The sequence below is a fragment of the Camelus ferus genome, chromosome 3 (genome assembly GCF_009834535.1).
Source record: "Camelus ferus isolate YT-003-E chromosome 3, BCGSAC_Cfer_1.0, whole genome shotgun sequence".
In the NCBI taxonomy this organism is placed as follows: domain Eukaryota; kingdom Metazoa; phylum Chordata; class Mammalia; order Artiodactyla; family Camelidae; genus Camelus; species Camelus ferus.
The window spans coordinates 58,966,758-58,994,599 of record NC_045698.1 but is presented as its reverse complement, the minus strand read 5'-3'; the positions used below and the strand labels follow the sequence as shown (position 1 = coordinate 58,994,599).

The following is a 27,842-nucleotide window of genomic DNA, read 5'->3' as shown; positions in this document are numbered from 1 at the left end:
GTAACCATTGTTATTAACTGCTACATTGAGTCTAAACTAATAAACTTTTATATGTGTCTCCCAAGCTGGTTTTTGAAAGGCCTAGTGCAGTAGTTACAAGGAGACTGCACGTCATTTTGCTGACATAGACATACCAACTAACAGCAAAGGGAAAGAACAAAGCTTGAGGCCAGAAGTTGAAGTACAGTAGATGAGAATCATGTGATATGGAATCAAGCTGTGTACGAAGACTGTTGAAGAAAATTGTGCAACTGTACTTTTAGGTTTTACTTTGAATCATGACAACTTTAGATGGCTACTCCATGCTGCCTGGCAGTGTTTATGTGTTCCACTTCTTAGACAGCTTTTCCAACACAAATCCTCTCCTTAAACATTATATTTGCCTGCTTTGACCTCACTATAAGCTCTTTAAACAGGAGCCCATCACCCTCATCTTCAGCCACCACACCCACAACCTAGATACATGTGCAACTTCTTTGTTTAATGTTTATATAATTTTAATTTTGGCCTATGGGGTACGTATCCTGTTAGGTACAAATTCCTGCATTTGTGCTCTGTACCTCATTCTCTTTAACCTTCACCCAGACTTTGTTTCTTTGGCCATTTCCTCTCTTCTCTGCCATTAATTGCTTCATTTCTGTTGGATTGTTCCTATTAGCACACACAGTTCTTTTTTTAAGGTCTCCCACTAAAAACAGCAACAACAAATAAAGAAGAGCCACAACCCCGCCTCCCTTCCTTCTTTAAAAAAAAAAAAATGCCTCTCCCATATCCATTCCTTAGTTTTTGGCCTATTTCCTTGTTTTCCTTCATAACCAAATTTGTTAACATGGATTGTCCTCATAAACTCTACTTTCTCACTTCCTTATTAACTATTTTGCCTTCTACTATGTTTTATTTTCCCCTTAGGTGATCTTATTAATTCCTATGGATTGAAATACCACAGTTATGTGATAGTCCCAGGTTATCTCTGAGTTCTAGATTCTGATACACCGAAGCTTTCTTGTTATTTTTCACTTGATGTCTCACAGGTACTTAAAAACTCAGCATGCTTAAATTCTTAATATCTCCTTGCACTAGTCCATGTCAGAAAATGTACCACCATCTTCCTCAAATCAGAAATGTAAATAGCAGCTTTCATTCTCTACTTTTTTTCCGTTCCTTACCTTTAGTCCGTCAACAAGACCTATTGATTCAATGTCTGAAATATGTTTCCCTGCTATTCTTGCCTTCCTCTAATTCACAGAGCAGCAAAAGAAACCTTAAACTATAAATCAAGTTATTTCTTTCTTTTTAAGACCATTATTTTAACATAAAATCTAAACTCCACACCATGACCGGGAGGCTTTGCGTGACCTGTTCCCTCTTATCTCTTCAGCCTCCCTCATGTGTTTCTCCTTGCACATGGTGCTACTGCCTCCTTACGCTAGCGGGTCGTGAGACCCCTAAATTAGGAAGCCCACCAAAGTGTGGGTCCTTGCCGCTGGCTGTGAAAGAATTCGCAGCAGAGGCAGAGGGACAAAGTGAAGAGCTACTTCATTATTCAGGGGGCGGGAAAAGGCAAGAAAGGGCTTGAGTGGGGAAAAGGAAAGAGAAGCACTCGAGTTGAGGAGCCGTCAGCCAAGATGGCTGGTTAAGACAGCTCAGCCGCGGGTCAGGCCACATGGAATTTTATTGGAAGCTTCTGCCTTCATGTTCTCCTTCCAGGTGTGCTGGAGCCAATTGCCTTCTTTTTCTATTTTTGTATGGGCTTTTCTGGTTGTAGTCATAGCAATTGTCAACTGTCTTGGCAGTGGTGAGTGTATCATTTATCATTACAATAAATGTGTAATGAGGCTCCAGGTCCACTGGAAGTCAAATCTTCTGCCATCTTGGGCTTAGATGGTTCTAATCAATCCTTGTTTCTTCTCTTTGCACCTGCCTTCTGTGACTTAGATAAGAGTAATTAGTTTCTGTTCAGGGAGGGGCAGGGTATAATCCTGGGGCAACAGCCTTGGTAACAGTTCAGGAGGTTACTGAAGGGGAGGCTAGGGAAGAGATCTGGTCATCATGCGGTTAGCTTTTCCCCTCTGGTGGCAGTTACAATATCTATAAAACAGCTCAGGAATGTGCATCAGACAGTGAGTCTGTGACTCTTGTCCTAGTCATCAGCTGCTTGAGCCTGTTTTATGACTCCGGAAGGCCTGGGAAACTTTAGCTTTTCTAGAAACAAGAGTCAGGAGGTGAGGGGGGTGGGGTGCAGGGTCCTACTCAGTTTCAGTTGGCCTTTTGGTTACTGCAGTGATCTATGTTTTTTCATGCCTTTGTGCTTTTGGACATGCTCTTCTCTGCCTGGAATGCTCTCCCCGTCCATTCTTCTTATCCTTTAGTTTGCTGGGCAGATGTCCTCTCAGAGAGGTTTCCTAGCCTAATATCTAAGGCTTGTTGTCTCATTCTGACCACTTGTTTGATTCTTTTCTGTAGTATCCAATCTGTGACTTTTGTTGTTTTTTAAATTGGTTAAATTCTGCCCCAACTGAAATATAAACATGAAGAAATCAGGAATTTTGGCTTTATTGTATGTGGTTATATCTCCATTGCCTGGCAGAGTGGTTGACCATATTGGACTCCATAACTGTCTGATGAATTGATGGATGGATGGATGGATGGACAGATAGACGAGTAACAGACTAGAAGTATCCCTAAGAGCATCCAGCATTCTTAGATTCTAGCTTTGAGCAATAATTGTTAATAATGAAGATGACGCAAGTGTCATAAATTCAATCCATTTTAGAAAAATAGATTCACAAAATAAGATTAAACAAATTTGAGAATATTTTAAAAGAAAATAGGTCCCAGAAAATGTAAGGGTGTTAAAATATTTCATTATTATAGGACTCTTAAGTTTTCCTGTAGTACTAAGGGTCTTTCACTGATAATTATTTCTCAAAGAAATATACAACTAATTTTAGTCTTTATAAATGAGTTACTGCTTCTGTGTTTTCCTAAATGTTATATACTCAGTCCTGATTATTTGTAGATTCTGTTTTTGTGATTTGCCTACTTGCTAAAATTTATTTGTAATCCCTCGAATTCATACTTGTGATGCTTTCAAGGTCATTCATAGAGATATGCAGAGTGGTAAAAAATTTGAATGACATGTTCCCAGCTGAGGTCTTCTTGTTTTACCTGTCATATTGTAAACAAGTGTCCTTTTTGTGGTCTATTTAGTGTCACATTTTCCACATTTTTGCTTTTTTGTGGGTGACTTTGTATTTAAAATGGCCCCCCAAGTGTAGTGCTGAAGTGCTTGATGTCTAGTGTTCCTAAGCACAAGAAGGCTGTGACGTATCTTAGAGAAAATTCACTACTAATATTGACAGAACTCAGGAAAATACCATACTTACGATTACAGTTATTAGATAAGCTTTATTCAAGCATGAGTTATATCACTGTTGGCCATGAGTTTATTATTAATGAATTAACAGTATATTTTAAATACAGTATCTTTAAACATAAACACACGTAAAACAAGACTATATATTGATTAACTGATGAAAATGTTGTGACCAGAGGCTCGTGGGAACCTAACCCTGTATTTCCCCTAGGAGCAAATGGTTCAGTGTTCGCGGCGACTTTATAGAACATAACTACCGCGAATAACGAGAGTTGACTGTAAGTTAAAACTGTGGACTTCAATCGAAATTTCAGGACATGCCTCCTCACCCATGTTAATTACAGTTTAAGGAACTTGGGATGGGTAACATATTTTATTTTAAAACCCTTAAACCAAGAGGAGAATTTAATTCATGCAGTGGTCTTTTTTGAGCACTTACTATATGCCAGTAACTGTACTAGTTTTGATGTATACGAAAACAAGTAAGTCATAAAATCTTCACTCCATGAGTCTTTCAGCTTGGGGAATATTCAGTTTTAACCCAACTGGTCTGATGCCAACCACAATTCAGTTTTGACTAACTACCTGGGGTTAGCATAGACCCCATAGGTTAAAGAAAAAGTCCTCCTTAAGGATACCCAGGCTTCAGATGCCAGCAAGTTCTTGGAATCTCTGGGCCACCTGTACTTTTGACAACCAGCTACTGGCTACAAATTAGGGCATTCTAATGAACCCCTCAGCTTCAATAATTCACTAGAACCATTAGAACTCAGGAAAGTGCAATGATTACAGTTATTTGTAAAGATTACACATAGGATGAAGTTTAGGAAGGAGCGCGGAGATTTCATACCCTCTTCCTGTGGAGTCAGGGCATGTCACCCTTCAGGCACATCAGTGTACTGAACACCTAGGACGCTCCTCTGAGCTTCAGTATCCAGAGGTTTTATGGAGTTTCATTACGTAGGTATTATTTTAAATCACTGGCTGCGTGATTGAACTCAGTCTTCCACCCACTTCCCTTTCCTGGAGGTCAGATGGCTGAAAGCTACAACTCTGATGGTTGGTAGTTTTGGTGACCAGCCCCCATCCTGAAGCTACCTGGAGATCCACTGTGAGTCCCCACATTAGCATAACAAAAGTACTCTCTTATTACTTAGAAGGACTTTTGAAGCTCTGTGTCAAGAAGTAGGGACAGTAACCAGGTATATTCTTTATTACACCACAGAAAGACTGCCTTATAAGCAGTCAAAAGTAAATTAGGAGTTTGCTAGTAGGGGCATAGTTGTTTACCAGTAGAGAGAAGAATATGTGCAGAAATGCCAAGGGATGAAATGATTTTTGGAGTGAAATGTCACTTAGTTTAGGCAGAATGTCATTTTCAAAAAAGGAATTTTTGAAGGTGAGTCTGGTGAAGTAGAGAGTAATCAGATTGTGAAAGACTGTGAAAATAGGTCACAAACCCTGTATGTGGCCTTATAGTGGCCTTATAGTGAGTGTTTTAGCTTTAATGGAAACTTTCAAACATATACAAAGAGTATACAGAATAATATAATGAATATACAACAGATATAATCATCTACTACATACTCATCACAATAGCTGTTGGCCAATTTGTTTTATCTCTGTGCCTCTTCATCTCTCCTCCCCCCACGTTATTTTGTAGCAAATACTATTATTTCATTCATAGATATTTTATATGAAATTTTAAAAAATTACTGTAATCCCATTATTACAGCTAAAAAATTTTAACAATAATTTCTTAACATCATTGAATATCCAGGCATTACTCAAATTGCCAGTTCTGCAGTATTTTTAAAAAACAGCAGATCAGTAGTAGCATTTTTTAAAACTTGGGGTATTTCAATTAAAAAAACTGTATTTTTGCAGTTGAAAAATTGGAGGGTCTATCAATACTAGCTGTTTGTTTCTTTTTTATAACAACAGGACCTTGGTCAAAGCCTTACTCACTACTTGACCCTGTGATGAGTCTTGGGAAGGATTTGAGTGGGCATATACCTTGATAAAATTTGCATTATGGGAAAATAAACAAAGATGGGATCAGAATGCATTTAGAAGAGTGTCCAGGAGCAGGCACGGGGACCAGTTAGAGTTTTGCCATAGTCAGAGATAGACAGGAAGATAGTCTGAGCTAAGGTCCTTGCAGGGTAGTAGGCAAATTTAGAATTTCAAGAGTTAAAGAATGGAATTAATGATAACGTGGAAAGGGCATGTTGAAGGTAAAACTCAAAATATCAAAATTAGGTGGCTGGCAGATACGAAATTCAGGTGAGACACAAAATGGAGAATGAATAAGTGGGTTCTTAGGAAGGAATAAATGACTTGTTTGGATGTTTTGACTGATTGGTGGAGGTGAATACACTCGGTTGTTGGAGCCCTAACTGAAGGAGGTTTGATATAGTCAAGAGTAAAGGGTTTTGTAAATAAATAGTTTACTCTAATTCTTATACACATAAAGTTTAAGAATTCTCCAGTTAAATTAAAGAAAGGAGAGAAAGAAAAGGAAAGACTTTTACAGTTTTGAGGGCATTCAAAGGACTATCTTTTAAAAAGAAATATCAATTCCTTCGGTGTAAATAAAGAGTGGGTGGAGAATTCTAATGTGCTTCTGCCAGCTTGCCTCTAATGAGTTCACGCCATTTATTGTTAAAATAAGCCTGTATGACCTTAATATATACTAGTACATTGTCAGTTGTAAGAAAAATACCTACAAATAGCATTGCAGGGTCTGGCATCTAGTAAGTGCTTGGTAAGTGTTTGCTGGATTTCAATCTAAACTCCTTTAAAGCTTAAGCAGTAGTATCTGTTTCAGATTAGAATTTTTCACCTGATATTTCCCTGCGGTGTCTTCACAAATAGGAAATTGAGTAAATATTTGTAGAATAAATGAATAAATTCTGGTGATTTTATTTCTTCATTTAAAAGAATTACTTTTTTCTTAGTTTGAGATGGTATCAGCATCCTACGGAAGAAGAATTAAGAATTCTTGCAGGAAAGCAGCAAAAAGGGAAAAGCAAAAAAGATAGGTAAGTTATGTTGTTAAATTTGTAAGGCATTAAATATTTGACAAAACTTTTGTAGATATACTTTTATACTTTGATTAAAGGAACATTTACTGATTATGTCATAAACAGTTGATAAATCTGAGATTAAAACCCATGCTCTCAAATAACATTGAATCACCCTTTAAGAAAACCCAGTATGTAGTAATCTAATATGTAAACACTAAAGTGATTATTTAACTTAAGAATTGTTATGGGGGTTCAGTGGAGGATGACCCATAACCCATGTCTTTACTCTGCAACTCATTTAAAAATACCAGTTGGTATGGATTCTTTTCCAGAATTTGCCGTCACTCAGTATTATGATATTGAGCAGATTCATTTGCTTTTTTTCCCCCTCCATTTCCTCATTTTTTAAATAGAAGGGGTGGACAGTATAACTTCTTAGGTTCTGTTCAGGTTGCTGAATATTACATTTACAGTTATGAAGAAAACTGCCTGCTAATAAAACTCACTGAATGGACCACAGCAGCCTCATCTGTGAACTGGAAGAACCAAACATAGTCATTTTGAAGGATTCTTCCAGCTCTTAAATTTTATATCGCTCTTTATGTTGAATTTTCAAGGAAAGTATGTGTTAATTAGCCTCTCTAAATGGGCCTTAGTTTCCTTAGCTGTGGAGGACTTTTGGGGATCTGAACCTGTGATTCTAATATGTTATAAAATATAGTGACAACATATTGTTACCAAATTTCTCATGTATGTCATATAAGGTACATTAACATGGGCTAATAGCTTTGTAGGTGCTAAAAAAATTCTTTAAGCATTAATGATTATTTGGCATGAAATTGGAAATTTGAAGAGACTGTCTCTTCTGATCTTGCTATCATTGTCTTTTTCACTTAATATTACAAATACACCTTGAAGCTCATTGTAATATTAAGTGTAAACCCTCCTTCTCTGTATTCCAGTGGTTATGTTCTTTAATATAATATTCCTGCCTTATATTACAATTTTCAAAACACTTTTCAGTCTTATTTAATCCACACAATAATCCTGAATATTAGTTACTAATTTAATTTATATTTTACTAATGATGAAGCTTTTGATCAAAGATGTTAAATGAGTTGCCCAAGTTCACATAACTAGTAAGAGTCAGGATTTTAATCCAGCTTAGTTTTTAGTTTCTGCATTTCTTTTTATTCCACTTGGGCCTTTTCACAGCTACCATGTTCAACACTTAGTTACATAGTATAGCCTTCATTTTATAAACATTTGAATTCTTATTATGTGCCTTGTAGTGAGTAATTTTATTTTTATAATAATTTTTATATGTTGGAAATGCTTTACTTTACAAAAAGATGCACTAACAACACTATCTTGTTTCTAGCAGCAATAATTATTTGATTTATTGACATGAATTAAAAATTTTACTGAGGTTTTCTCAGTTCATATTCATTCAGGAATAAATGTAGAATTGTGTCTTGGTGTTTTAATTATTGTTACTGAAGTTTAGTTTTGTACTTTCAATTTATATTTTGACTACCTTTAAAAATTAAATTTGGGATTAATACACATGTACCTGAAGAATTCTGTTATTTTCCTCCATTCGTGATTCTTAATAAAAGCAAATCTGAGTTAGTCTTTCAAGTTTCTGAATTTCTCATACACATAAATCTTATATATATACTTTTAACTCTGACTTGTTTAAAGCTTCAGGTTTGTCTATATATATGTATTTGTATACTTGTATAATTTTAAATTGAAATGCATTTTGTCTTCATTTCCTTTAACCCTTCTGCCTAAAGAAAGAAATATTAGGCTGTCTGTAAATCTGTAGAAGAGAGAGCAGGAAAAATGGGGTGAGATGCTAAACTAGCAATCAAAGTTTTATTCTTCTCACTAATTTAGATAACTTTCTCTGGTAATCTGTATATTCGCATAATAATTTACATCTATATTTTGTAGTCCCCCCTTTAAAAACTGCTTTTGAGTGCCTTACCTCCTTTTTCATGAAATATTAGAACTTTTTTTCACTGTGAAATTTATAACCTTATTTGTCATTAGTTTTATACAAACACTTGAATAACAGTGAGGGTAACTTGTTTTTTGTGTCACTTGTCTGATTTTTATAGGAAATATAATGGTCACATTGAAAGTAAGCCACTAACCATTCCAAAGGATATTGATCTCCATCTAGAAACAAAGTCAGTTACAGAAGTGGATACTTTAGGTAAGGGAAATCTAGGTAAAATGTTCTGTAAATTTCAGTTTTATATTATGTTAATGAAAGTACTTTCATTTTATTTATTGTTGTTAGATTTTTTTGTCTGTTTTTCTAATCATTAAATCCATTATATGGACTATGAAATCTTTCTCAGAGCCTGGAAGCTCAGTGACTTTGTTTGAATTGAATTTGTCTTTCTATCTACCTAACTTGTAGTAAGCATTATTTTTTCCATTTTTCAGAAGAGGCTGACTTATACAAGTTGATTACACTGTTTCAGTCAGTTTTCATTATCTCAAATTTTGGACTTTTTGCCATTTATGCTCGTTTATTCCTTTTATAATACTACCTGAAGAAATGCATTTGTGTGTTTGTATTGAATTACCTATATTTACAAGTATTCAACTTAACCAGTCACATTCAGTAGAAATGAAAGTGGTTTAAGAATAATGAATTTGGGAATAGAAAACTTAGTCAAGATTTACTTGTACCCACTGAGTATCTCTGAATAAGTAAAATTCAGTTTTTTCCTGTATATGAGTGTTTAATTGTATAGTAACTATAATGATTTTACATTTAAAATGAAATTTATACAAAGTTACTCAAATCCTAGAAGAGAAGGGCATATAAGGTGATATTGTTTAGAATACAAGTTTTCAGACCTAGCTGTTCATCACAGTCACCTGAGCAGCTCTTTGAAAATGAGGGTTCCTCATACCTACCCTTGGAGATTCAGTAAATCTAGAGTGGGTTTTAGGAATTTGTATTTTTAATAATCCTCCATGTGGTTCTGATTTTTTGACCAAGTTTGAGAATGAATGGTTTACATTGTAAGTGAGTAATTAAAATAACACATTAAAAAAAATCTTTGGTAATATTGTATAAAGTATCATTATGTAGTTTGGTCCTTCTTAGGTTAAATCACACCACCCCAGAAAAACCGTAATAATTTCATCTAGCATCTCATATAGAATTGTTTTGTTATACAAAGTGGCTTCAATACATTTGAAAGTTGATTCTCCATTTACAAAGATTGTGTATATGATATATATATATGTATATCTCATATATATGGAAAGGATGAACTAGAAAATATCAGTGAGGAACAAGATAAATCAGTTGTCTAATGTCTTTAAGACTGGTTATTTCATTCTCTTTTTTTTTTTAAACTATTTTTTTATGCACTATTTAAAACATGTAAGAGCACTTGAACTTTTTGATTGTCACATTTGTTTTATTAATCCTACATGTGTGCTTACTTGTATAAGAACATTTATACATGCTCCCTGATTCCTAAGACAGATTTCTGTTATTTTTACTAATAACTTATGTTTATTGAATAATTATAAGCTAATTAACTTTAATAATAATTTAAACTGAATACTTGTAAGACATTGTTATAAGTGCTTTACTTGTATTAACTCATCCTCACAATTCTATGAGGTATATAATTCTTACTGACTTTTTTTTTTTTTTTAAACTCATTAGACAGTGGAATTAAATAACTTGACCAGGGTGACACATTGAATGTGGTAAAGTCTTTTAGTGAGAATTAGGCTATTTTAATGAACTTCAAAAATGGAAGTTAGGGCTAATGTTGGCTTCAGCTTATTCAATATTTTGTTTCACTTTTACACTTTTGAGAACTAATTGCAATTGGTAGTAGTTAAACAACTGGTCACCTAACATCAAGAGCATTCCAGTTAATCAGAAGAGCAGGGAGATGTTTTATTTATGTTTATATTTATGTAATCATCCATGAATGCATGCTTTGTATGTGTGTTTAGGTAAAAGTGGAAGGTTTTCTGCTTGAACCTGAGGTACTCTCAGGAGGTTAATGCAAACCACTGGGGTTGATGAACTTTGTTTTCTTTTGATTCCAATATTCTGTTGAATGGCGCATATGTAATTATATTATTGAATTCGGAAGGAAGAATATAATACTTGTGTTAAATACATAGCCAAGAATATGTATAAATGATATTTTTATTGAATGTATTTATTATTGATTTCCAATAACTATCTTATAAGTCTCTCAATTTGTATTAGCTATCTATCATAAGAACCTCTTAAAGAATGTCACTTGGCTATTTGCTGTGAATGAGTTCTCTGGAGAAATACTATGTGAGTGTGGGCAGGCATGGAAAATTAGAACACTTCAACTTTTGTTAATAGAAATTGAAAATCTTTTAGATAAACAGACATGTGCCTGTCTGTTCCATCTATTTCTCTGTTGTCCTTACAGAATGTTATTTTAAAAGCTAATCTTTAGAGGGTAGAAGGGGTTCTAGAGGGTAGGAGTCCTGCAGCCATTTTAGGGTAAATCTTTCAGACTGGCATTTATAATCTATTAGGTCTATTACAACAAAGAAGCTAAAGCAGTTAAAATAACTTGAGGCAAATTAAGAGTGTTAAGTTAAGCGGAAGCAAATAAATAATTTATTCAATCTTAAAAGGATTTAGAATTTTTGCTGTCACCTCATAGAGATGTAAATTTGGTCAGTTTGTTTTGATATTTTAAATATGTCTTACTATGAATGGTGTTTTATTTTTAAAACTTTTTTTTTTCTGTAAATATGTGATTTAAAAAGTATCCTCAAGTATTACATTGTACATCTAAAAATTTCTCAGAGTATTGTAGATCATTTTATTATGTGCCAGTGAGGGTATAGGAATTGATGTTTATGTACATGATACATGGAGGTCTACAGAAATGACTTTAATATTTTGGACTACTCTCTGGCAGAAGTAAACCAGAATATCTGAGACGAAAAAGGAGATGGAATCATATTTACTTTCAGACATTGCTAATTTTAATATAAACCCTAAGGATGGAATAGTTTGTTGGAGTATGTCTTTATGGAAAATCAACAAGCGTTTCACCAGCTTTTCTTGAGGTAGTAGAAGAGAGAATAAAAAGTATATTTAATTTATTATTTTAATCTGCAGTAGGTTACAAAATTACTAATCTTGCATTAGTGTGGTTAATACTGTAACATAAAGTTCAACTCTCTTGATTCACAGAAAGGAAAAAAAGTAAATCTGTAGTATTTGATATCAAATTGTATTCTAAATCTAAAGGATTATAGTGCAGAGTCTTTTTTTAAAAAAAAAAATCTTCTGGTTTATAATTTCTGTAAAAGCTAATCAGCTAAGAGAATACCCACTCATTTTGCAATCATATATTTTTAACAACAATTTAAATAATTTTTGGTAATCATTTCAGGTTCATTTTAATTATTCAATTTATGGGGTATTAAAATTTAGTTTTGAATGCCAACATTCTCGATCTGTTTCCTGCATTTTTAGATTCTCATATTTGCAAACCTCACATTGCAAATCATCAAACAGAATAAAGTCTAGCATGTTTGAAGTTAATTATAGATAAATCTTCCTAAGCTGTTTGTTGAAGTTTAAATAAACCTTTCTTTCTTAAACCTTTATTTTTCAGCATTGCATTACTTTCCAGAATACCAGTGGCTGGTGGATTTCACAGTGGCTGCTACAGTTGTGTATCTAGTAACTGAAGTCTACTACAATTTTATGAAGCCCACACAGGAAATGAATATCAGCTTAATCTGGTGCCTGCTTGTTTTGTCTTTTGCAATGTATCCTTCAAAACATCATTAATATTAATTTATGAATTTGCTTTCCTTTTGCAGCTAACACCATTAGATCTTTCTGATTTAAAAAGGATTTTAAATCATTGGAGGATTTTTCTTTGTTGAAATTCTCTTTATTTAGTTGAAAAAGTTTTCAGAGTAGATGTAAATAGTTTAAAAAGTGAAATACATGGAAAGACTTGCTGGTTCCCTGCCTTTCCTTTTCCATCTGACTCATGTCACAGAGGAGCCACTTTTACTTCTTTTAGGTATTATATTTGAGATTTACTGCCATAGGTTTAAATATTTTGTGAAGATGGTATTTCTTTAACTTTAGATATTATTGCACCTTTCTCTCACTTCATTTTCTTCACTTCTATTCTTTCCAGATAGTAAGGAGACAACTTTTTACTTAAATTGGTATTTGGTTTTAGTTACACCTATAGAAATATTATTTATAGCTAAGCATTATTGTATCTTGTTACCCTCTGTGAACAGTTTTCTATTGTTATATAGAAGGTAAACTCTTCTACAGAATTCTTAACCTCAGTAGTTCAGATACATCATTTTTTAAAAAATTGAAGTATAGTTGTTTTACAATATTATATTAGTTTCAGGTATATAATATGTTGATTCAGTATTTTTACAGATTATCCTCCATTAACAGTTATTGCAAGATAATGGTTGTAATTCTCTGTACTATACAACATACCCTTTTTGCTTATTTATTTTATACATAGTAGTTTTTATCTTTTAATCCTATACACCAAATTTGCCCCTCTCCTTTCCTTCTCCCCTTTGGTAACCACTAGTTTGTTTTCTGTATCTGTGAGTCTGTTTCTGTTTTGCATATGCATTTATTTGTATTATTTTTTAGAGTCCCACATCACATACAAGTAATATGTTACAGTATGTGTCTTTGACTTATTTCACTAAACATAATATTCTTTAGATCCATCCCATTCTGCAAATGGCAGCATTTCATTGTTTTATGGCTAAGTAATATTTCATTGTGTGTGTGTGGGTGTGTATGTACACCACATCTTTATCCATTCGTCTGTTGAGGGGCACTTGGGTTGCTTCCATATCTTGGCTGTTGTAAATGATGCTACTGTGAACATTGGGGTGTTCTTCTCAAATTAGAGTTTTTATTTTTTCTGGATATATACCCACAGTGGAAATGCTGGATCATATGATAATTCTAATTTTAGTTTTTTGAGGAACCTCCATACTGTTTTCCACAGTGACTGCCAGATAAATAATTTCTATTGTTCTTAACTGGAAATGTCTTCCCTTTCCATTTATTTTATACTATTTTCTTTATTTTTATCTTAATTTTCTCTCTTAATCCTTCTGTTGAGTTCTCTATAAATTAAAACTTTTTTTGAAAATTTCATTTTTATAGCACTCTTGTGTCATGGATGTGTAATATCTTTTTATTTCTAAGAATATTAAGTATTGCACCTTGAAGTGTTTATTTTCTGAGTCTCCCCCTCTTTTTGCTTTAATCACTATCATGTTAAAGATTGTTCTTGAATGTCTTGTGCTCTCTGAATATCTGTTGATATTTGAGAAGGTGTTAAAAAATTGGAAGTTTTGTGCCAGTGGCTGGAGCTTGTTGATTGGTGGTCTTTTTAGTGGATGGTTTGAGTGGAGACCTAGCAATATCCTTGGGGAGCCTCTAAATATCAACATCTGCTGGTTGTTGGGCCTATCATTTTCTCTGGAGGAGAATTGTCCATTCTCCCATCTGTGAGGTTTAAGTCTGACAACAGTGTTAAGATAGCTGACTGGGGAGGAAGGCTCAAAGACTCACCATTCAGTGTGCTGGCCTTAATTTAAATGCATGTCTGAGTTCTCTCATTGCCCTTTGTTTTCAGCTCTTCATTGTCACCCTAAGTTTTGCATGATACTCCCAAGCCCAGTATTCTCTGGTTTAACATCTTTAAAAATGAATTCTTATGGGTTCTGCCAGAGTTGGGGAAAGGTTGTCATCTAATCTCTGTGATTAGAAAAGACAGGCAATCTGGGAAGTCTTATTACACCAATATAGACATTCAACTAGTCACCTGTTTTCATCCATTCTGCAGGCCTGCCTTCAGAGGTCCCTGCTGTTTCCAAGTCCTGACTTTTGTATGGTCTGTTATGAATGGATTGGCTTTCTCCTCACTGGGTTCCTCCCCTTGTAGATCCAGCATAGTTCTCCCCCCTTATACTGAAACCTAAATCAGTAACTGCTTGTCCATCTACTTAATGTCTTCCAAAATTTTTTTGAACATTTTTTTTTTTCCTACTGTCATCTGTTTCCTATTCTTTGTTTTGGACAGTTTTACTTTCCTTCCTGTGTGGTTTATTTAGTCAGATTTTGGGAGTAAGCTGAGCTAATGCATGTCATAGATCTTTTATATTTAACCAGAGAGTGCTGAAATGTCTTTTAAAGCTGTAAATGGATACCATTTGAAATATATGATATGATGTGACATTCAACACCACTGTGCTATCTCTCTATTGACTCTTTTGGATTGATTTAGCTATAATTTAGACTTGAAGAGCCAGAACAAAGTCTCAAGAGTCGATATCTCCACAAGGTTTATATTGTACTGAGTAGAAATACTGATCATGTATGTCAGTTGAGAAGCATCCCTAGATATTCAGTGTTGTACTTACTTCAAAAGCAGATTAAGTTCAGACATTTAAAATATTACTGTTTCATTTTATAGTGTTAAATATGTGAAAATACCATTTAGTCAGAATAAAGACCACCCCTAGACATCACGTCATATGAAAGACATTAAAAATATTTTACCTTGATAATTAGCACCAGCTGAATATATGTCATGGTACTTTTTTCATACTTTGAGTTGTCATGTTCTCTGAAATATTGTCCATTCTGGAATATTCTTGTTTTTGCTTCATTTTCTTCACAGTTTGTATAGAAGATGTTAAAGTAGTATTTATGTAGAAATGCATATTTTGATATTTAGTTTTATTTAATGTGATACAGCCCTTGATACCTACGTAGCAGAGAAATTAGAAAAATGTACTTCTTAATAGCTACTCAGATTACTGTTTGTGTGAATAAATTTTTATCTTTTATTTCACTCAGTAATGCCTGATAATGTGGGAGCAGAGGTCCCACACAGTCTGCAGCATTGAACTGGCTCTGCTTAGTTTTAAGCAGTGCACTCATGAAAGGCACCAAACAATAGCATCCCTGCGGGAAACTAGTAGCTGGCTGTGTCTCCATCCCAGAGAAGACAGAAAGTGGTGAAGGGCTTTAGAATCCAAGCTGTTTTCTGCCAACTTTGACCCTTCACAAAGAGGGTAGGGAAGAAGAAGGAAAGTAGAATTGTGTGTATGCTTGGGTACATGATTTTCCTTCAAACTTGTAGCATGTGAAAAAATGACCTACTGCCTTCAGTGGCATGCAGAAAACCAGAATTAAATGCCCAATATCCAGATTAACACCAAGGAGTCTGTTTATAGCCTATCTTTTATCTCAATTATAACATATCTGGTATGCCTTTCACACGCTATGGACAGTCTAGCCGCAGTGACCTCTGTCTAGATTCTCTTTATTTTCCTATTGTACATGCCTACTTATTAGTCAAACATGTCTCCATTGATTACATAGGACAATGGCTCCACTTAATTCTAGGGTCACACATACATCAGTTGATTTAGAAATTCTCTGCAGTTGTTACTGATGAAAATGTCCTTTGTTAAAGTGGTCTCCAAATTAAACACATATAACTTTAACAATTGGTTCATTTCAGAGTGAGGAAGAAAATTATTTTATTTCTATGGTCCTCTGTCCCCCTGTCAGTTTTATTTGTCATACCTATGTAGGACAACAGTTATGATTTTTACAAAATCTTGAAAATTTTAAAAGCACAAGTATGACTTTTTAAAATGTATGCCACTAAAATCTTGAACCCCGGAACCTGAAACTGATCCATCTCTTGTTATTAGCTCTGTTTTCTTCAGCTGAGTTTTACATGCATCTAAGCTGTCACACCTACTTCCAGTCTTACTCCTAGACCCAAACTAATTCTCAGCTCTGTTCTTCCCTGTTTGTAATTCTAACCACCTATTTGTTGAAATCTGTGTGTTCCAATCCCATTTATGCCAAGTTACATGGTACATGGGAGATACAGGATAAAGAAAGCCTTATAATGACAATGGAGCCGTTGTAGTACTTGTCTGCCCTGTATGATGGCCCATAAAGTCTTAGAATCATTGGAGAAATATCTACTGATTTTATAATATGAAGCATATCATTTTCATTTATGAATAAAGCAGAAATAAAAATGGTGCTTGCAGAAAATCCAGAGTAGAAAATCCTTTGGTGGAAGTAAAACTTTTAAAAATTAAAATATTTCTACAATTGATGGATTTTTTAAAAAAGAATCTTTTTTTATGAATAAGCTGTATTGCAGAGTAATATTGAGTCAGTTACGTGAATTTGAGTGAGAAGAAAGCTATTTTACAAAGAATGATAAAGCTTCTCAGTAGTCCTATTATATTTGGTTAAAGGACTGGATCATTAGTCACATTTCCACAGTGCTTGTATTTTACAATGTGGATGGTTTAAGGTACAAAACCCTATTATGTATGTTTTTAAGGCTATGTTTTAAATTTTTAATTTGCCTTGTTTGCCAGACATGCAAAACAAAAAGTTGTGAATGGTTTAAATTGAAATAAATTCTAAGATATACTGTGTTAAATATTCAGTTCTATATATAATTTTGTAAATTAAAGGTCTACACATTAAATGCTGTATTTGTTTGTTGTAGGAAACAGACGACTACAGCAAAGTAGCATAACTTAGTCACCTCTTCTGAATTCCTTAAGATTCTAAGTTGCTGTATTCTTTACAAAAATGTTCTGCTTTAGATTAATGAGAAAAATGAAACACTAAACCCTGAAGTGAACTGCATAAGATAACCAAGTTTCCTAGTGAGAAAGGAACACTCAAAGCTATTGAATCTGAGCCAAGGTACTTGTTTTGTTTTGAAAATTTGTGTATAGCATGTTGTGTCAAAACTTGGTTCTTTAACAGACCTTTGGAGATCTTCTGTGACATTAACGCTGTCAAATTATTCACCTTTCAGGTCAGAAACATAGCGTTACATAGGGAACGTACTTGGGAAACAGGACTGTACTTTTGTTCATCAATTTATAATTAAGAATGACTTTTTTTTTCTTTTAGCCAGGAAATAATTTTCCTTCTGAATCTAAAAATATAAGGATAACCTTCATTGTTGCTTTATTTCAATCCAGAAAATTAGTTAATAGTTTTTGTTTGTTTGCTTTTACTTTTAAATAAAGGCTATGTTTTTGCTTTCAAAAATCTTTGGTTATTGTTTCTTTCCACAATCGAGTTAGGTTGAGGCTAGCTGTACTTTTCTGTGGGACCAGCTTTAAACTTACATAATAGTTTTTGGCTTATATCTGAGAGAATTTGAGGTTCTGTTTCTTTTCTCTGTAACTAAAATAAAGTAATTGAACCTTCATCTCTAAGGAAATATGAAAAATGTTTTAGTTAAAATTTGTCCAAATTTGTTTTTTTTAACATTGGAAGACAGGATCAGATTATTTTTAAAAGGATTTTATTTGATAGGTCGTAAGGATTAATGTACTTATTGTTAGTTTTCAGTGCTGTACTATAGCAGGTTCTTGGTATAGTTTCTAGGTTTCTTTGCAGTGAGAATGCAAAGTGTAATGCTTTGAATATTTTGGTTGTCCGTTCTTATGGAAAAATAGATACAGGAGGTTTAATCATTTGAACAGGAAAAAAATTAGGGTTTTTTTTTTTTTTAATTGTTCATGGTCACAAAAACAAGGTTATAATCTTTCACAGAGTAGAAAAACTTTCAGTTTACATGGAAATTTCTTAAGTTGAGTAGAAACATGATCAATTTTTTAAAGATAATCCATCACACATTTTGTAGAAAAGTTATTGAGAAATGTCTGTGAAAACCTCGATGTTTATTCCTTAGGATACTAGACATTAGATTTGTCTGTTGACAACAAAATTGACAACATTTCCTATCAGAATGATTTCTTTGTATTTCTTTCCTTCTCGAAAGAGCATTGTTAAAATATCTTTGAACAATTTCAAAATATTACAGTATAGACATTTTCTTAATCTGAGAATCAAGTCTTTAAAGCAAGCAATTATAACCTAATTAAAACATAGTAGTGCTTTGATACATGTATATTATTAAAGTTATTTTAGATCTGAGAGAAACTAGCTATTTTACAACTAAATATTAAGCCTGTTCATTGTTTGAAAGCTCTTATCTCCTGCTTGAAGATAAATATATTTTAAATACTTTCTATTGAGTAAATCTTCCCACCTGTCCTTGACTTTTCTTTTCTGTTGTAGTTTTGTATTTGTATCTATAAATTATGGCATAATTCCAATTATGAAAAATTGCTAACATTAAATTAAAACTTTAAAATGTCAGCCATGGGGGAGAAGAGAAATTTATTCCACCCCTAATGTTCTCTTTATTTTAGGGTTTGAGATTTTATAATATAAAGCAAAGTAAGTTAGCACTTAAAGTAGATGATCTATTCAGCTAGGACTGAGGGGTTAATTAACAAGGGGAAAAAATGTTAAAAGAAAAAGAAAATGACTCTGCATCAATGATTCTGCATTTATAATTTTGAATATTTACTAATTTAATAATTAGGATAGTCTAATGTACAGAATGATCTATGAAAGTAATAATAGTGAGATAAAGGTAGTGGGAAGCATTTACTCATAGTGAAGGTACTTGGTCATTATTTCCATTCATAAATAAATAAATGTTATGGTTTTATGCTAGTAAGTATGTCATTATACATGTTTGTAAATATAGAAACCTAATTTTGGTATTACCATAATGTTATTTACATTATCAAGTTGTATTTATCACAAAAGTGTTAAAAATAACTAATTTACTTGGAAATTGTGGACAATTTATGAAAAAAGATCAGATTTAAAGAAAATAACTTTTAGAGAAATTTTATTTTGAAAGCCATTTCTATAGTATTTCAGGTGTAGTTTGTTATTATCCTATACAAATAACGTTGTTAATATAAGCATGTTTATAAGATTAGAGCATGAAAGGATTTTCTTACTTATTTAAAAATAATCTGTTATATAAGTATTAGAGAAATTTGATGTATCTCAATAAGAAACTTTGCTACTGTCTTAGCCAGTACAGAAAGTCTCTGTAAGTGATCTCAAAATAAAGTTACCATGGTTCTTAGCGAGGAACTAGCTGGGGGTACCACAGCACACTTACCTCTTCTATCTCTTGAAAAAAGCCAGATTTATATTCTGATATGTCTAATGCTAACAAAAGTATGTCTTCTTTATAGGAGATTTTTATGTAGTCTAGTACCATGTACTACTGTTTGGGTCTTTCATATATTAACTGAATAAAACACACATTGCTTTAAAAGTTTGGTAGAGTAAGCAGTTGAGTTTTGAGCTGAAACATAAAGAAGCGTCTACAAAATAAAATCCCAAAGTAGACTTCAGTTGGTTCAGCAAATCTTTGTGTAACTCTTCTTGGCCAGGAATGAACTGTTAAGGGTTATTGGTGGAAAATACTCAGATTTTTTAATTTTGTAGAGAGTTTATAACTCTTAAAAAAGCTGCCTATTCTCTATAAAATAGGTCAGATATTTGTTCTGTTCTGTATATATGTATATCAGATCTTTACCAGTGAAGGACTTAGATCGTATTGAAATCCTAAGGATTTATGATGATAGTGCTTCACAAGCATGGGAGACATTTCTAATAGTTGGTTAATGTTCAACTTCATTAACATTTACTATATTTTAATTCATAGGACATGGAAATAATCTCAGTGCATATGGGCTTTACACTGTGATGTGAATTTGTGTGTGGTTTAGGTTCTGTTAAATTCAAGGATGTAATGTACTTTTTTCCAGAGTGGGGGGTAAATTGTAGATCAAGACTTTATAAAATTAAAGATTGAATTTTCTAAAATGTTAACTTTTATTCAATTACATATATATATAGATACACACATTGTTTATATAGACAAAAAGTGCTAAAAGTACAATAAAAACTAAGAGTCCCCTTCCCTATCCTCTTGCCACTTTTCCTAGTCCTGTTTTAGCTGTTTATTTGGGCTTTTAAAAATCTTTATGTTTCTAAATATAATGATTATACTACCGACTCTTAATTCATTACTTATAGTAGTTGAGGATTTTTCTTAAACTGTGCCATCCTCTGTGCTTTCTCTCCTTTATATTCTTAATGTACTTACTTTATAATTTTTGCTAAAATCCATATTCAGTGATTATTATACCTATGTAAATACTGTTCCTTTGTGAGTGCTGTGTAAGTAAGTAAGGTATTATTGCTTCCTTTGGCAATTTTTTAATTAATTAACAATTTTTTTAAGTTTTTAAATTTTTTTCCTTGTATTTAGTATTAATTCCACTAGATTTTCAGCATAGTTATTTCACAAGGTCACTTACAACTTGTATAAGTTCCTCTTCCCTCCCTCCCCCCACCTGCCATGGAGAGACCCTTCCTGGAGACCCCCTTTCTCTGGCTTTTTATCTGGATTGGTTGACCTTCAGGCCTCTTACACAATTGTCATCCTGGGACTTACTTTTGTTGTCATCCTAGGAATTCCCTTTGCCTTCTCCCAAGTTTAAGTTCCCATTTCCAGCATTCAGTGTTTTTCCTCTTTCTTGATTTGTTTAAATGTTTTGGAGCTTTCTGCCAAAGTGTGCCTGTGAGGTAACCAGTTTTAGACTTTGCAGTTTTGAAAGTGTCTTAATTCTGTGCTTTCATTTATTTGATTGGTATTTTAGTTGGATATTCAATTCTAGGTTGTCAGTATTTTTCTTCATAATTTTGAAGACATAATTCCATTGTTCTCAATGGCAAAAGTTTCTGTCAAGAACTACGGTGTCATATTTAATCTTTTGTATATGGCTTGTTTTCTTTATTTTTCTTTTCAGAAAGTTTTTACAATCTTCCTTTATTTGTCTGGTTTTTGAAGGTTTATGATCATTTACCTTATTGGGAATCTTTTTTTCGTTCTTTGTGCTAGACTTTTGGTAGGCTCTTTTAATTTGTGAGTTTTGAGTTTGGAAATTATCTTGTACTATGTCTTTGATAATTTCTTCCTTTCTGTAATCCTCTTATCCCATTTTCTTTCTCCCTCTCACTTTTGTTAGGCAGATACTGTACCTCCTGGATCAGTCATCTTGTTTTATCACCCTTTCTTCTTGGTGGAACTTTCCCTCAACTTTATCTTTCAGATTTATTTTTTAAAACTTACGTAACCATTCCTTTTCATAGCATCCTGTTCATGTTTCAAAAATGAATTTATCTTTGTTTATCTTTATGAAATGTAGGTGTATCTCATATGTATAGATAATCTCTATAAAAACACATATATTTTTATATGTACATGTTATTTGTATAACTTCTTATTCTACTACCTGTATTATCTATCTATCTTTTCTCCAAGTTGCTTTTCCCCCTTGCAAATTTTCTCTGAGTTTTTACATAAGATACTATACTGTATACTGGCCTGAGTTGGCATCCTGTTTTTGTATAGCTATGGAGCTGAGAATGGCTTTTAACATTTTTAAAGGGTTGTTTTCAGAAGAATTTTAAGCAGACATAAGAATATGGTACAGAGACTATATGTGGCCCATAAAGCCTAGAATATTTACTGTCTGGTCCTTTACAGAAAAAGTTTTCTGATCCCTGCTCGAATGTCTGGGGATTCTTGACTTTTCTTTGATATGTGAGAGTCAGACACTAAAACCAAATGGGAAACTCTAAGTAGGGCTTGATTAGCTTCACTGAAGAATAAGTTGGTAATGCTGAAGCTGGTTTTGTTTTAGGTAGTCCATAGTGTCATTACCTATTGGTCTTTTCTTTGGAGCCTTTTGGCTTCTTTAGAGGAGAGTCTCTAAATCTCCCTCCTGGAGTGTACAGACCTGCTGCACATGTTTCAAAGCTGAGTACACTTTTGAGTGTGTAGACTTTGACTTAATTATTCTGTTTTCAGTACATTTGCCTTAATCTAAGCTCTACTGTACCTCAGATTCAGTTTCTTCAGAGGCTAAATCTTAGTCTCCTACTGGAGTCTGTGGAGTTCGTTCCCTGACGGCACAGGAAGGTAATGGGAGTGGAGAGTTGGGATTCCGATTTCTGTTATACCTCTGTTTTCAGCCCACACTATACTGCTCCATTTTTTAGAATCTTGTACCTTACAGATTAAGTTTTCATGGAAAAGGTTAAAAGATTTAAACACAACTAGGAATTTTATCCAAAGTAAAATTAACTTAGTTGGTTTTTTTTATCATTGTGTAATCCTTTTGTCCTTGTGTACGTTCTCATATTACTTTTTGATATTGGAAATTCAGTATTTTATTCAGTTATATAGAAAACATCAAGTGATTGCTGAGAACTATAAATAAATCTTTAATTTTCAAAACTGCTCTCTGAGGTGGTGGATGTATGAGTTGTGTTTTACAAATAAAGAAACTAGAGACATAGGTTAATTAATTTCTCATGGAGGATCACGTAGTAAGAGTAGAACCAAGATTCAGCGAGGCAGTCTAAATCTAGAGAATGCGTTCTTTACATTTGTGTCAGCTGTTATTCAAGGTAGCTTATTATATACTTTGCAAGTGAATGATGGTGGTAAGTGCTATGAATTCAAAAGAGGAAGGGGATAGTCTGGGCTGGAAAGACAATGGTAAGCTTCATGAGGTATGTGGAGCTTGACGCTTTGATTAGGTAGAGGGAAGGGAAGAGGGTAGTTCAGGTTATGATCCAAGTGAACAGTATAACGGTTACACTTAGAAGATGGTAAATATACTATTCTGATTTAAGTGGAGGTTTGGGGACTAATGAATGAAAGCTTGAATATATGAATGTAGTCAGATCATAGTATTACAGATCAGAATATTGTATGTGTGTTTTACATTGTGGGTTATGAGAAGGTTTAGTTCCATTATGGGCTCAATGAATACTTGGTTTTAAGATTTATCTAGTATTCAATATGAATTGAGGATGCAGGGATTATAAAGTTTTAGGAGTTTGTGGTGTAGGATTATATTAAAGTGTTAGTGATGTAAGGAAGATTATACTTCACACGTGGATTTGGTTGTGTCTAATTTTTTTCCCCTTTTTAACACTGATATATTTTGTAACTTATTTGATAATTCTCTGTTAACAAAGTTTGGTGGTAGGTGTCATATTTGAAAAATTTCATTTTGGTCATTTGATACCACTTTTGGCTAAAGGTGTTGTTTTGGTTTTTAGTGTAAGTGGAGGAGTTATAAATGGCCTGTTTATAGACTTGAGTATTCATTTTCAGTAAAAATGAAGCAATGTTTTTCCAACCTGGGCTTAGGGCCCTCAGGCAGTGAGAAAGAGCATAAGTAGATATCAAAAGCAGTTCATTTGTGGTTTTGGAGTTTTTATGTTTTGTTTTTAGATCTTACTCCTTTTCCCTTATTCTCTCCCAATATGTAAGCTCTTCCTTAGAATGCCAGGAAAAAGATAGCCCTGTAGTGTTTGATACTAGAAAAATGAACCACTAGCTTTGTTTCTTTAATTTCTAAGTTTTGGAGAAGATAAATGAGTAAGGAACACAGGATTCAGACTGTCCTGGAGGGAAAAGTTTGAGCATCTGTATTCTAGAATCTCATCACAACTTGAACAATGTTTCATGTTTCATACACTCCACCTTGAATGTTGAAATTTAGATGAAGTTTCTTTTGAGACTTGTGAAATTGTTCTTGCTGTATTAGAAAACTTGATATTCAGAGATAAATTCTCTACTTCATTGTAAGGAAAACTACTGTTTGCATGGGATAAAGCTCCAGTAGTCCTCTTTAAAATCAGATCTTTTTTCCTTTATTATTTGCTTTCATGTTTTTCACACTTAACCTGGCTTCAGCTCTTATTAAAGTGATTAATATCACTTATTAATCATAAATATAATGAAGTTATGCTTTTAAAATTACATAATTTAAAACATAATTATGTATTAGACTCTCATGCTTTATTTTCTCCTATAGAAATTAGGAAGTTTAAGCAAGGAAGTCTTAACTTTGTAGTTTATTAATAAAACTAAATCATAATGTAAATTTTAAACTACAATGTGTTTATTACTTTGATTAATTAGAAAACTATTCGAAGAGCTTAGATTGTGCAAGATGATGTAGAGTAGTGCTTTGTAACTTTTTTCCTGCCTGCACACACAGCAGTCTCCTCTCAGAAGCATTCTTCATTACAAACAATATATTTTCACCCAGGTTAATGGGATGAGTTTGCAGTGATGGTGGGGCAGGTCCTGCCTTTATCTCCTTTAGCTGGAGACTTGTGATCACTGTCAGGGTTCTGTCCTGGATACAGTCTTCCTAATTGTTTTCCCTGGAAAGTCTTTTTACTTTAATCAACTATAGACAGCCAGTGTCTTTGATGTGAAAACAAAAATGCAAAAACTCTAAAATGAATAATATTCTTATAGAAAAGAAGAAAAAAAGTAGGGTATATGCAGTGATTAAGTTGTAGAAAAGTCTTTAAAAATTCACATCACATCTTAAAATGACATGGCAACTAAAAATGTGCTTTGTTAAATCCCTCTTAATCATTTTAATTGAAATTGACATCCAGTCAGTTGACAACCCTCCTTTAGCTTAACATTACAAATTCATGCCAGCTTCTGCAGTGATGCAGTATACCCTTGTTGCTTACAAATGATTTAGTAGCTCTTAGCCCAAATAGGAAGTGGATTTACAACTATGTTTAGGGAAAACTTGTACAATAATCCTAGGTGATTTTAGAAAGAATTTTGAAGAAATAACACATGAAAGTATCACAGAATTCTACATTACAAAGTAAGAAATAGAATGTAAATATCACTCTTTAAATTCTTACTATGATTTGCAGAGATTGTTGATTTTGCAGATACATAAAACTTGAGGATTTATTTCTCTTGTTATAAAAATAATTGAGCTTCCCCTTTCCCCTAATGTTCAATATTATAGAATAACTGACATCTGTTATTAGGTGGATTAATAACTCATTTACTTCAGTAGACTTTTAGATTTCTGTGTGTTATTATATAACCAGAGTATTGCAGAGGTAAAGTGAACAAGAAACCTTGTGTCAGGATGCTGAATATTTGGTGGGGGAAATAATTGTAAACCAATGACATTTGCTTGTTCATTAGTTTTATTTCTTATATTAAAGAAGTAAGTTGTTCAAATATTTGGCCATTATATATATAACCTGAGTAATGATGAATATAAGAAGACATTTAGAATAAAAGTAACAATCCTGGTAAAATGTCTTTAGAAGTTGTATGATTAAGCTCTATAGTGTATGTATTTCTAGTTATATGTATCCTAAAGCCTGTATTCGTTATAGCAAATATGAAAATATTCAAGGTTTTCCTAATCAAAAAGTTCAGAGGTTCTCATCTAGCTTTTCATGATCTAGCTTTGTCTTGTCTTAGAAGCACATTAGGTACTTTATAGAATGTAGCATTATACGTAATATCATTATAATCTGTAAAGAAATATATTAAGATGTTGGAGTAAATTTCTAGTACAGCAGTCTTTAGATAGTACCTCCAACTTACATGTAGAGTGTATTCTGAAATACTTGGAAATGCAATCATCTTTTTTTAAAGAAGCGATGCTATAAATGTCATTTCCTCCTCAGATGAGCCTATGAGAATTCATTTGATCTCTAATTAGTATACAGGACCATATTTTTTTTCAAAGAAAATAATGCTATTATTGCTAGTGAGTAATTAGGAAAATAATTTGAGCAAGTATTTACTTGAATCATGGTATTTGGGGGAAAACAGAGAGATTTGTATAAAAGGGAGATTAGCTAGAGTGGAATTAACTGAGGTGAGAACAATAAAAGTCAGGAAAGGGGGTGATACTCGGTGAAAAAATGAGCTACTTGACTAAAGGAGGTTAATAAAGATACTTCCCATCACAGTTATGACGGCCTGGTTGCCCCAAGAATAGGTAGTTAAAGATGAGCTACCCCTCTATTTTTTTTTTTTTTTTTTGACATTTGGAAGGGGAACTATCTTCTAAATTAGCCTGTAGTAAACAAAACCTTAGCCTTTGTAAAACTCAGAAAATCCTTTAAGTTTATAACCCTGAGTGGTAAATTAGTATTTTCATTATTACCACTGATAAAACAGAAGTTAGACTAAAACTTTTTCTATATTGATTGTTTTTTACTTTGAATATATAACCCCAGAGAAAGAGTTGTTTTTTATTTCATCCTTCAAAAAGCCTGTATACCATTAAAGCATAGAGTTAATACTGTCAACTTACCTAAACTACCATGTAAAACATTCTATGGCAAAATTCAGTCACTGATTGTTTGAGTACCTACTATGTGCCAGGCACTCCTTTTGGTGCTCTACAACAGCAGTGAACAAGAGAAGATTCCTTGCTATGGAGTTTTACACTCTCATAGGGATTTAGTTCGAATTGCATTTGAAAGATGCAGAAAAGTCATGTCTTTAATACCTTCAAGTTGGCTTACTTGGGGTAGGTGCCTGTAGCTAGAGCAGCTGGGAATCCAAATTTATAGCCAGTATCCTAGGTAGGATCCTAATAGTGAATGGGTATTAACTTTATTAACATATTTTCAGTAGGCAACAAAAGGCAGCTTCCTTTTAAAGAGCAAGGACCAGGGTCCTTATCCTTGCCCATCTGTTCCTAAATGAAGATTCTTCTCGTGGTGAAAATGTTTGAATGAACTATTTACTTCTGTCAAGGCAGTTCTATTTTTCAGAGATTTCATGTGTTATTGCTAAAGTACATGTAACTTAGGTGGTGTATACAGTTTTATAGAAGCAGTATAATTTGTTGTTAGGTGAATATCTGCTGGATCCAGACTGCTTATGTTTAAATCCCAACTGATCTAGCTGTGTGATCTTGGGCAAATTATTTAACCTATCTGTGCCACAGTTTTTTAAAATCTGGAAAAGTAGTGATAATAATTGGCTAATGTGAGGATGAGATAAGTTAATTGGTAATGCTTAGCACTTTGCAAGTGCTGAAAGACAGCTGTTACTATTTTCCGTACTTGACATAGTTTATGTAAAATTTGCTTTTCTAGATTTTTTTGGCTAAGTATCTTATTTTGTTTGGTGGGTTTATGCTTTCAAGGAGAGCAATTTGGTATAATGAAAGTCTAGGTTCTAGCTTTGGATAATCCACTTATTTGATCTTGATTTGATTAATTAGGGAGGTTTCAGGTAAAATGATCTCTTTAAATTTTCATACAAAATTTAAATATTTTAAAGTAGGTGAGCATGTTGAACCTTTGTGTTTTTTGTTTGTTTGTTTGTTTTCTAGCACTCAGCTGAAACGTTTGAAGTGTTTTGTGTTACAATATTGTAAAAAGGTGATCCCAGGTACTTGGGTTTTGTACCCAGAGCTTACCAGTGGCTATTAGTAGTTCTCAAATTTTAAATTAGTGAATGGTTTACAGATGATTTCTGTGATGTGGGTGTAATTCTAAACATAAACTACTTGACCAACATGCCCAATAAAAGGTAGTACTAAAA

The 27,842-nt window shown here is 33.3% G+C and overlaps 1 protein-coding gene across 5 annotated transcripts in view; it reads left to right on the top strand.

Moving 5' to 3' along the window:
- The window catches only part of TMEM161B (transmembrane protein 161B), a 67,310-nt gene that overhangs the window by 26,566 nt on the left and 12,902 nt on the right, over positions 1-27,842 (top strand). For 3 of the 5 annotated variants that reach the window (XM_006187961.3, XM_014562002.2, XM_032475656.1), the window contains 3 exons: positions 6,337-6,420; positions 8,532-8,629; positions 12,075-12,231. In XM_006187961.3, coding sequence (XP_006188023.1) covers positions 6,337-6,420; positions 8,532-8,629; positions 12,075-12,231 — 339 coding nt within the window. Of the gene's footprint in view, positions 1-6,336; positions 6,421-8,531; positions 8,630-12,074; positions 12,232-22,325; positions 22,401-27,842 lie in introns of those variants that run through there. The other 2 variants (XM_032475671.1, XM_032475667.1) reach the window with 2 other exon arrangements.